Genomic DNA, 11,227 nt, shown 5'->3' on the forward strand with positions numbered 1-11,227 from the left:
GAATCTCATGTCGGGTAAAGCTTGAAAAATAATTAAAATAATCTTAGGTTGAATGTTCAAATTTAACATGTTAAGCACTATTCACAGGTTGGGCAAGCCACACTTGCTCTAACATTGTTTGCTGTGAGTGATCCGCACGTACGTGAAGAGGCTACTTAAGAGTGTGAACACATAAAAAGTAAGTATAAAATATACTTGAAAAAATTCTTTGTGCAGGACTTCTTATCCTTTTTTTTTAAATACATAAAGAAAACTTAATTTTTATCAGTTTTCTGCAACAATGGTCCTATTTATTAACAGGGTTGGTTATTTACATAGGGTATAGAATAATCCTTAAAGCATCAATTTTAGGTGTAAAGTCTCAATTTCAAATGATAATTTCACACTTTATAACAATTAACCATGTCGATAAAATGAATTAAACTTAAAGAAAATGTAGTAGAATTTAGGTTTTCTCAACAGGTTGACAGGATGCTCTGCACAAAGCCGGACTGCATATTCATTAAGTAATGCACTCACAACATGTTAACCATTACTTCATGGTGACTGGAAATTCAATGTATACAATGGAGAGAAGTATAGGCATACACAGAATTAATGCTCTTGGAGTTGTTTGGACTTATCTTTCTATTCAAAATTTGTGCCCACCTACTATATGCTTTAATGGTGATTGGGGATGTAGGAAAAGTGGTGGTGTCTCAGAGGGACACAGAGACTTTCATAAGTGTATTTGGTCACTTGAATGGGAGGGTAGACCTCTGCAAGGGTGAAAACTTAGCAGAAGACATAGTTTCTTCTGTTTCTGAACAAGCGCGAAGTCGGGGAATCCGACTCTTATGGACCTCTGCATAATGGCTTCCAAGGTAGCATATGAAAATGACAAAGTCATTAGAAAAGTTGTGTTAGATAATTGGAAGGCAAGTTATATCCATGGGAAATGAACTCCGCGCTCTCATTTTTCCCTTCTACATACTCTCTCGTTGTTTTTGTCCCTTAATTCTTACTTTGATTTATTCAATCTAAAAGTTCAAAAAAAAAAAAAAAAAAAAAAAGAAGGAATGATTGCAGGGGAAGAAAAAGGAGTGCGGAAATCATTTCAGTTAATTCTATTCTTGTTTGGTTCTCTCTTCATTTTTCTACAAATACTAAGGCCTGGTTTGGTACTGAGGTGATTCTGAAAAAAGCTGGTATCAAAAATAGCTGGGAGCTGTTTTTGTGTTTGGTAAACATTCAGCTTCAGCTTTTTTTCACAGTTTTGGGTGAAAAAAAGCCAAAAACAAGAAGCTGCAAAACCCAGCTTTGAAAAACCGGCTTTTTTTCACATCTGTTTTACATAAAAGTTTACCAAACACTATAATACTGCTTTGTTTTTTTCAAAAGCACTTTTACAAAAGAGTTTACCAAACACTTTGCTGCTTTATTTCACAGCTGCTTATTCTCACAGCACAGTAAAATCAGTTTTTTTTCAAAGCACAGCAATACCAAACCAGCCCTAACTAGTTTAGATTTGAGCTTTCAATGAAGCAGATGCATTTTGTGGACTTCTGCAGTTGCTGGAATGGTAAGAAACTACATTTTGAACATTTTTGGTCATAAAGCATTTCAACGTTATGAGCTTCATAAGTCCAATTCATTTTTCCTCTCTATTTTTTTGGATGATGATATGATAGATTTTTGCTCGCAGATGTCTACAAACTTGTTCATACTCTGTGACAAGCCTAAAGATACAAATCTGATATCGATCAGCTTCCTGGGAAGGGAACCTTTTACGCCAGTATTTGGAGTACCGAATTTGACTATTGTTGGTATGAAATTCCAATGTGGGGAAAGTTCACATGGGATTCCTAGAAGCCTTAGGCTTGGGGAACAGAACTAATGTTGTAACCTTCCGAAACCACCTTCAAATGAAACACATAGGGTATGGAAGCGGAAATTCTTCAGAAGGGCCCAAGGCATACTATGCTGTTAGAAGAAAGCTCAAGAGATTACTAGAGGAGCACAAAAATGCAAAATTTGTAGTCATGGGGCATAGCCTAGGCGGAGCTCTTGCCATCTTGTTCATGTCAGTGCTGGTGTCGGATAAGGAGATGAAGTTGATGCAAAGGTTGTTGGGTGTGTACACATTTGGACAGCCTAGGGTAGGGGATAGGAAGCTAGCGAGGTACATGGATGCGTGTTTTGATAGCCCGGTCCCAAAGTACTTCAGGGTTGTCTACTGAAATGATCTTCTTCCCTGGTTTCCTTATGATTATGAAAACTTCATGTTTAGGCATTTTGGGGTGTGCCTTCACTATGAAAGTTGTTACATCGAACATGTAAGTCTTGACTATTCAAGCCTTTGATTTTACACCCCGTTTAAAAAATTGTATTAGCACCCCCAAAATAGTCGTTCTGTACTCTGCTCAAAATTAATATTTTTCTAGTATGTACTTGGTTATTTTGTTCTTTGACATGCATATTTGAAGAGATTGGAGGATGAGCCAAACAACCATTACTTTGGAATGAGATACCTGATACCAGAATACCTGAATGCTGCGTGGGAGCTCATAAGAAGCTTAGCAACGGGGTACACACATGGACCAGAGTATAGAGAGGGTTGGTTCTCCATTTTTGTACGAATGACGGGACTTCTGTTTCCTGGTACCTCGTCATATTCCCTTACAGATTACATCAATTCCGCGAAGCTTGGAAAGGTGCGCATCATTCGGATGTCTAAAATTCACGAGGTAGAGTCATTTGAACGACTTCAGCCTTCGATCATATGATGATTTGGCTTGTTGTCCAAGTAATTTACTGCACTCAACAAGTAGAACTGTACCTAGTCTCTGGCTTTGTTTCACATTAGTTTTGTTGTTGTAAGGAGTGCAGAAAGGCAGAGCCCTTAACATTTTCACCAATAGATCAATTTTGATTCTGCCTGTGAAATGTCCAGATCTCAGCCCCAAAAAAGACTAGAAAGCTTGGTTATTGCATTATTCGAAATTCTCTGTGTAGGACGTTTGTCCTTTATTGAATTGTGGATTTTGTATCAATAATGTCAAAACATGTATCAATAACACGTTGATACATTTTGCTACCTACAAGTTATTTACCAATATTATCGACCGCTTATCAACACCATATTGATAGTCCGTTCTTTTGGTAAAGAAGGGACGTCCTATCCAGAGAAAAATCGATTAAACTAGAACTTTCCTTTGCCTTAAATATCACTCCAACAATGACATTCATGCTCCAATTCATCTTGTTCAATCCTTGACACAGTACAAAAAAAAATAGCAACAATCTTCTTTTGAATAACTACAAAAATTCAATGTGTATTACTCCTTTAAAAGAGCAAACCATATGTAATAATACATCAGATCCATTAAACAGAAAAGTCCCCTGTGCATGTCAGGTGAGTTTGCAGTTTCCTAATTTGATTACACAAAAAAGTTGCAACAAATACTAATTAAGCAAATGGATTTTCTGACCTTTTAGAACCCAAAGAATTGACCACCACCCCAAATGTCAATTTCTTGCAGATACTCAGCATCAATCATGTGAGCAAATGCTGATAAATTCGTGCCTTCAGAGTATCGATAACACGTTGATACATTTTGCAGATATCTGTGTATTTTTTTCATACCGTATGGGCTGATTGAATGGCACTCAGGTCCAAATTCTTGAGCCTCAGTACAGATTCTACATGTCCTCTCAGAGTGTGTATCTCCCCAAGCCTGGCAATTTCAGCGCGTCGCCTGGCCTGTTCCGCAATCAAAGAAGAACGCTTGCCTGTCCTGTTGATCTCAAAGTCTTGTAACCCTTGTAAGCTTTTCTGAGAAAGTATCCACTTAGCTGCCCTATCTTCCTTCCCATAGTCTTTCTTATTAGTAAAAGCTGTCTGTTGAATATCAAAAGCAACACAGAAATCGAAGTTAGCATTTCAAGCCGAATGCTAGAAAGTTTCAATGCAACTTAACTTAGAACATTGCACAAACCTTTCTATCGAATAACAGATTCCAGGCGTCCCCCGTCAAAGCATAGCGAATTGCAAATTTAATGATGTCCAAAGGAATGTAGAAAATCACACTGTACAACCAGATGATTCCGGCCCATCCCCATCCAATGCCGCTGATATATGCAAAGCTGATTGTTGCATATACAGCAATCAAAGTTGCCACCTAATATTTTTACAGAAACAAATTTTCAATACATGAAAATGTAAATCAGATTGTGAGGAAATTTTCTTAGATGCAATCGAAATGGGCATACCAGTTGAGCCACCACAAAAGCGCACATCAACATAGTTCCGGGCCTCTCAAGAAATGACCACCCCTGGCTTCTTGTCACAAATATGAGAGCCTGGCTGATGATACTGACTTGCAGATATACAGCAGACGAAACTTCCTCACTACTGCTCGATAAATCTCTTACATTGAAGGTTCTCTGCAAGTGATATAAAATCAGTAAGCATCACAGATGTAAACCGAGTTAATGTATATTCTGCTGCTTATTTTGCAGAGGATCTTAGAAAACAAAGTCAATAAACCTCATTTCTGTGTTTCATACCTCAAAGAAGTCAGTGTCAACAACAACCCAGTAGAACAATACAGTAACTAAAGCAAGGTATGTGCCAATGACAATGCCAGTAGCAAATATCTCATTCAGCTTCCAGCTATCAGGCTTCGGGGAGGGCTTTACGCGATCCTGTGAAATTGTCATGATGGTTCCTGCATTTAAAATTTAAATACAACGTCAGTTACTCATTGTTGATAATTGTCTCTGAATGTCTAAACATAACTGATCTACAAATTCGTTTGCATCTGTTATGTTTTTCTTAATATTCTTCTGCATGATCTAAAATTTCTTGTTATTGATGCTTGATCATCTTATTAGAATATAAGGAATAAATATTAACGCTATCACAGTTCAGTATATTACCGTCATTCAGTATGGCTATAATCAGAACCATGAAAGGCGGGAAGTCATATTCCCAGATCAATGCAAGAAGCACGAAACCAAGCTGCAGAAGGATGAAGTTTAAAGCATTACGGAAAGTTGAAACATAACCAATCTTCAAAGACTTAGCATTAAGTCTAAAAATTTATTTGAAGGTGAGACTATAATATAGAAAACTTACCACAATCCTAATGGTTATGGAGACAGCATATATCTGCGTATTCACGCAAACTAATCAGTTTACCATTCAAATAATGCGGAAACGAAGAACAAAGGTAAACAAAGAAAGGAGAAAAAGATTGCTAGTTTGCTATTCAACCGTGTAATTCTTCATTCTTTGGAATATAGCGCGACTGGTGAGGACAGCACTGACAATCACACTCAATCCAGGCTCAGTTAAGACTATATCAGAAGCACTTCTTGCAGCATCTGTGGAATCTGCCACTGCTATACCAATGTCTGCTTTCTTTAAAGCAGGCGCATCGTTAACTCCGTCTCCAGTCATCCCAACCACATGCTTCTTTTCTTGTAAAATCTTTACAATTTCATACTTGTGTTCTGAAAGTTGCAAATCAAGGATAAGCTAAGTGAGTGATCCAGAGAGAACGTACTTAATTTGTGAAACAGGTGTTCAATTAATTACCAGGGAAGACACCAGCAAAGCCATCAGCCTTCTCAATCAACTCATCCACAGGAAGAGCTTCATGTTCTTCTACGTGGCGGCCTAATAACGAAGAGGAGGGGTACATGTTTGTTCCCATACCAAGTCTCCGCCCTGTCTCCTTTGCAATTGCCAACTGATCACCTGATGTGAGAACAAGAACTCAAGAATCAGTGTCTGTCTTTGACATTTATGCTCAAGGGTTTTACAATTTCAATAAAAAAACAAAGTCAACGATAACATTTGTGTGTGAGACCAAGATTACCTGTAAACAAAGTCAATCAAAAATGTACCTGTAATCATCTTTACACAGACTCCAAGGTTAAGCGCTCTACGAATGGTCTCAGCACTGTCATGCCTAGGAGGATCAAACAAGGGCAACAACCCAGCAAATGTCCATGGACCTCCAGGGCTATCCTTAGTTTTTTCTGGAACTTCCTGGCAGTAGCAAAATTTGGGAGTTGTAAAATGTCAGAAATTTCAACCGGTGCTCAAAAAACCGTTACCAAATTTAGAACATAGTTTGTCTGGCGTACCTGAAAGGCAACTCCAAGAGACCGCAATCCCCTTTCAGCAAATTTTTCAATAATTGAATGCACCCTTCCAGCAATCTCGTCTTTCTCCGGGCATAGATCTAGAATCTGATTTCAGGATGACAATTAAAAAAAAAAAACAATAGAAATCATGTTTGTCGAACTGCAGCAATTATTACATATAAATTGTAAACCTAACTGCGTTTTCAGTACTTTCCTCACTCTCTACAACATTAGAAGCCTATACTATCAGGAGATTATGGTAAGGGGAATAATACTTGGGGGGCAAGTTAAGTTAGGGTTCTTGTTCTCTGAACACATCAGTACCTGTTCCGGAGCTCCTTTGCTGGCCCGATACCAGTTACCTTCCGAATCAATGTATGTAATAGCAGTACGCTTGTCCACTGGATTGAAGGGTAGAAAATGCACTTCTGTAATACCTGCTCGTGCCTATAGAAGAAAGGGTAATTTTAGGCATAAGATTAGAACGGAAAACAGACAAAACTCCAGGGTCGAAGTGTAATCCTATATCCCTACCTCCTTTGGATCAGCAAGCATATTGACGATGGCTGCATCAATAGCGTCCTGGTTCTCCATTCTAGCTGCTCTGGCTGCAAACATGATGACCGCGTCTTTGTCTAGATCTTTGTTGAAAACCTGCAAAGGTACATATGTTTTTTATGTATCTATTCAACCTAAACACATGACCAAACATGCCATATCAAGGACACCCAATATTCAAAAGTTGCCTCCATGGTTCGAAGATTACTTCCATGGAACAAACTAGCTGTTAGGATTAAGTGACTGTCACGGAGTCAGCTTTCATACCTCAACTAGGTTTCTATCAACTGTTAGGCGATTCAGGGTGAGAGTTCCAGTTTTGTCACTGCAGAGGACATCCATTCCTGCCATCTCTTCAATTGCTGTCATCCTTTTCGTAATGGCACCCTAAGTCACAAAATAAAAGACAAAGGTATGCAAACGATGTCAGTGAATATTTCAGATTATGCTATATAAGTCCATAGATTTCTTTGGAAGCATAAATTTTCTTGAAGGTTCCACAATATCGTGGACTTAAAGCTATTAAGAGATGCACCTGTTGAGAAAGTCGATGAGAACCAATGGCAAGTGTAACAGATAACACCGTTGGCATGGCGATCGGAATTCCTCCAATTAAGAGAACAAGAAGGTTGTTGATCCCATCCCTGTAAGAGCGGTGCTGTATTGGGAACATGACAATGATTTCAAGAATCATTCCCACAGCAATAGAGCAAATGCAGAAATTCCCAATGGAGGTAAGGACCTGCAGAAAAATCACGTTACTGATGTCACATCGCGATTTCAAACTTTTGAACCATCATGAGTTGCATGTTAGGCTATTTAATTACCTGCTGGAAATGTCCAACAACTTCAGTGGAGTCCACCAAATGTGCTGCCTTTCCGAAAAAGGAGTTAACTCCGGTTGCGATCACAACAGCTTCAATCTCTCCATGTTTACATGTTGAACCAGAAAATACTTCATCACCTGTCTTCTTGGTCACAGGTAGAGACTCTCCTGTAAGAGCTGACTGCCAGAAACAAATTCAACAATACTACTTCATTTCCGGATTCGTATTAAATTTATATTGAAAATTACAAGCACATCAATCAGATATCCATTTATCAACAGAAGTTGGCTCTTGCCTGGTTTCCAAAAAAAAAAAAAAAAAAAAAAAAAAAAGTACTTGCCTGGTCAACTTTCAGCGCGTCTCCTTCAAGCAGACGAGCATCAGCCGGAATGATGTCCCCGAGCTTAATGCTAATTATGTCACCTGGTACTAAAATAGCTGCATCTTGCTCTGTCCAGCGCCCATCTCTGAGAACCTGCATAAAAGACATGTGAGCTAATAGTCTATCGTGTGCCTGAAGATGATATTCTCTGAGCCAAAGGCATCAAGCAAACCGGCATACCCTTGTCTTCGGAGCTAAGCGATCCATTAGAGCTGATGCAGCATTTCCTGCATTATTCTCCTCTATGAAACTAATCGTTGAGTTGATGATAAGCAGGACAACAATCCCTACAAAGTCCTGCCAGTCAGGACCCTCACCCTGTACGAACATTCCATTACAGTATAAAGTTATGAATCAGAATTTACATTTCCCTGAATCGAAAATGAATACTTAGTTTAAGAGTTTACTTACTCCGCCATTAGCGAGGACAAGAGCCATTATAGCTGCAGCTTCCATAACCCATGACAAGGGGTTCCACATAAAACCAAGGAACTTCAAAAATTTGTTCTCCTGCATTGAAATGAATGGATGTGAATTTAGTTATGCCAGGAACAACTTAAATAATGAATTTAAATGAAGCATGTTTGGGAACTGTGGTGCTTACAGTCTTCTCTTCAAGCTTGTTAAAACCAAAAATCACCAATCTGGCTTCAGCATCTTCGGTTGAAAGACCTTGTGGTGATGTCCTCAGTTGTTCGAAGACTTCTCCCAATGGCAAGCGTTCCTGTTACATTGGAAGTGTTTTAAAATGCTATTGTAGGGGAGTGAATTCCAAAATGTGGTTGTTGTTGTAGTATAACTAATGCATAACCTACCAAATCGATACCATCCCGATTGAAATTCTCAGGATCCAACAATGGTTTCTCCAGATCTTCAGCCATGATTTAAGCTTTCAAATCCTGAATTTATCAAATGTGCATCTCGTCATTAGGCAGGCATCAGTGCCACAATCAAATCTCACCATTCGAGAGAACCGAAAAGAATTTACTGCATTCCCTAATGAAAACCGAATTCTAACTAGTTTCGATCTTAAAATTTCTATAGCAAGTGGCATTTGAGTGAATCACTATGTCAATCAGTTTGTGCAAACACAGAATTCAAAACCCATGTCCAACTTCTGCATCACTCCCATAAACTAACAAGAATTCCACATTAACATCAATGCAGATTAGTTAGGTGAGAGCTATCATCATTAACCACATAATTAAGACCCTTAATCACCATTAAGAACAAACTCCATCTGCCCAAATCACTAATTAGCATCATGCAAACAATGAACATAGGGAATAAAAAATACAAATGCAACCCACTATTGGGATTCACAACTCAACTGGGAACTTGACAATGTACTTACTGATGATTGAAAAATCTCGAAAATCGGGAAGTACCCGAGTGAGCACTTGGGGAAGAGCAGAAGCAGAGAAAGATGAGGCTTTTTAGCTCCTCCTCTTGCTCTGCTGGAGTGGGTACAGAGAAGAGTAAGGAAGGAGAAGCTATAAGCTGTTATAATAAAAGAAACGAAGTGATTGTGAATAGAAGTATTTCCTTTGACACCTCCTCTTCCATCTAATTGATTTGGTAGCTGACTGTTGGTTGTGTGAAAAGCGGATGATGATCTGCTTTCAGCATCATGTCTCAATTCAAGTCGCGCCATTTTCTCACGTGTTTGTTGTCCTTCTTAATTGATTACTGAGAGAGAGAGAGAGAGAGAGAGAGAGAGAGATGGAAGAACTGGGTTGGAAGAGGAAGGGAGGGTGGGAGGAAGAGCCGTTGGGTTTAACGACCTTTCAAAGCTTACCCTTCCGACCCAACCGTCTCTCCCTCCAAATTGCAAGCCCAAAATTGTCAAATACTATGACGGGGTCGTCAACGTGCGTGCTTGCCAGCTGCAACTAACCAAATACAAAAATGTACGAATAAAAAAAAATATATACAAAAATGTTTGAAAAAAAACAAATAAATACGAATATGTGGCCTGCATAAATTAATTTCTACTTTGTGGGATAGCGACGTGAGAAATCAAAATTACATGCGCCTCAAATCTTCAAAGTCTTGACAAAATTGTGAGAAATTGTGCGGGTTTATTTTCGCTTTTACACTGGGGTCCTACTATGATACGCATTAGAGAGTGTATAAGAGCAAGTTCGCTTATTTTAGGAGGACAAGGGTGAGGGAAAGGGCAAGAGCGTTGCCCCTTGGAAAGTGGTTGCCTTTATGCAAATTCACTAGTTTGGTAAGGGTAAGGGTGATTACTATTTATAAATATATAGTTTTTATTTTTTATGCCTTGTAAGTGTGTTTTTAACTGTTTACTTTGTAAGTTTGTTCTTATAAAACTTCTGGTTTAACTCCGAGAATTTAATTTATACAAAGCAAAGTACAGCATTACAAACAAACATAATTAACTAAAAATAAAAAACAAATGAAGAAGATGGTTGGGCATTTTTTATACTAAAAAATTAAAATTTTCCATAATTTTTTTCTCTTTTTGTCCATTTTTAATGATTAGATTAAGCTTTACCGTTGGGTTTCTTTTTTTATTGAATCCAACGGTCCAGAACGTGCCATGTGGCACAACAATACATTTTCAATTTTTTTTTTATTGTTGGAAATCCAACATTCCGGATCATTAGGCAGTTGGAAATCTGACGACTATCATCTCACCACATCAATTAGCAGTTGGCACAAAGTTTGGATATGCAGCAACAGAATCCACAACTACCAAAGTTGTCGACCCACTAGCCCAAGCCGCACGTATTTTACACTCGCCAGACAAAAAAAAAAAAAAAAAAAACACGCATGTAGCTAACCTCAGCTTTATCTGTTTGCTGAACTTGGCTTAAATTGATTGAGCTTCTGGCTAGGCAAGTGTTGCCCCACCAATCCACGAAATAGAGTAGTGGAAGTAATTTTTTGGGCTAAAGAGCAACTTGGTATCCCTTGCCTTGCCTTTTAGGTAATGGCTAGACTTGCTCTATGCAGAGTGATTTACATTAGGTCAACCCAAACTTACCGATGCTCAACTTTGTTTGAAACTCGATCAAAGAGTTTTGACCATCTGAACCTAACCCCACTCGACCTCAACTCAAGTTTTCATGGGTTAGGTTGATGCCTAGTTCACCATGTCTAACCCAACCCGGTTTCTAACCCAAAATTCGCACTACTTATTCCACTTCGTATTATATAAGCTAAGTATAAATTTTGGAATGAAAACTTGAAGTTTATTGGTGATTTTCATTTGGGATGAAAACTCTAAAGTGGATGGTGATGTTCAAAAGACCTACATAACATTATTCAATAATCTGAAACATCTATTTTTTTTTTA

The 11,227-nt window shown here is 38.4% G+C and overlaps 1 protein-coding gene and 1 pseudogene across 2 annotated transcripts; one reads left to right on the top strand and one right to left on the bottom strand.

Moving 5' to 3' along the window:
- The first annotated feature begins 663 nt into the window (after window positions 1–663).
- On the top strand, window positions 664–2,765 carry LOC137709060 (triacylglycerol lipase OBL1-like; annotated as a pseudogene).
- Window positions 2,766–3,273: 508 nt separating this feature from the next.
- On the bottom strand, window positions 3,274–9,496 carry LOC137707660 (ATPase 10, plasma membrane-type-like). 2 transcript variants are annotated; one of them, XM_088688943.1, is made up of 21 exons: window positions 9,257–9,496; window positions 8,718–8,801; window positions 8,507–8,626; window positions 8,314–8,412; window positions 8,083–8,220; window positions 7,861–7,995; window positions 7,521–7,700; window positions 7,229–7,435; window positions 6,961–7,080; window positions 6,670–6,789; window positions 6,460–6,582; window positions 6,136–6,240; window positions 5,893–6,037; window positions 5,582–5,743; window positions 5,258–5,496; window positions 5,120–5,152; window positions 4,921–5,002; window positions 4,549–4,709; window positions 4,252–4,425; window positions 3,978–4,160; window positions 3,274–3,880 (listed from the first exon to the last, which is right to left on the bottom strand). In XM_088688943.1, exons 2-21 carry the CDS (start codon window positions 8,781–8,783, stop codon window positions 3,620–3,622), a joined length of 2,853 nt encoding a protein of 950 aa, XP_088545069.1. In that variant the 5' UTR covers window positions 8,784–8,801; window positions 9,257–9,496; the 3' UTR covers window positions 3,274–3,619. The 2 variants fall into 2 exon arrangements, with proteins under 2 accessions (XP_088545069.1, XP_068302672.2); XM_068446571.2 differs by having other exon boundaries at window positions 7,521–7,696; window positions 7,857–7,995; window positions 9,257–9,395.
- Between the last annotated feature and the right edge of the window lie 1,731 nt (window positions 9,497–11,227).

Source organism: Pyrus communis, chromosome 17 (assembly GCF_041283825.1).
Source record: "Pyrus communis isolate YQ-2024b chromosome 17, ASM4128382v1, whole genome shotgun sequence".
In the NCBI taxonomy this organism is placed as follows: domain Eukaryota; kingdom Viridiplantae; phylum Streptophyta; class Magnoliopsida; order Rosales; family Rosaceae; genus Pyrus; species Pyrus communis.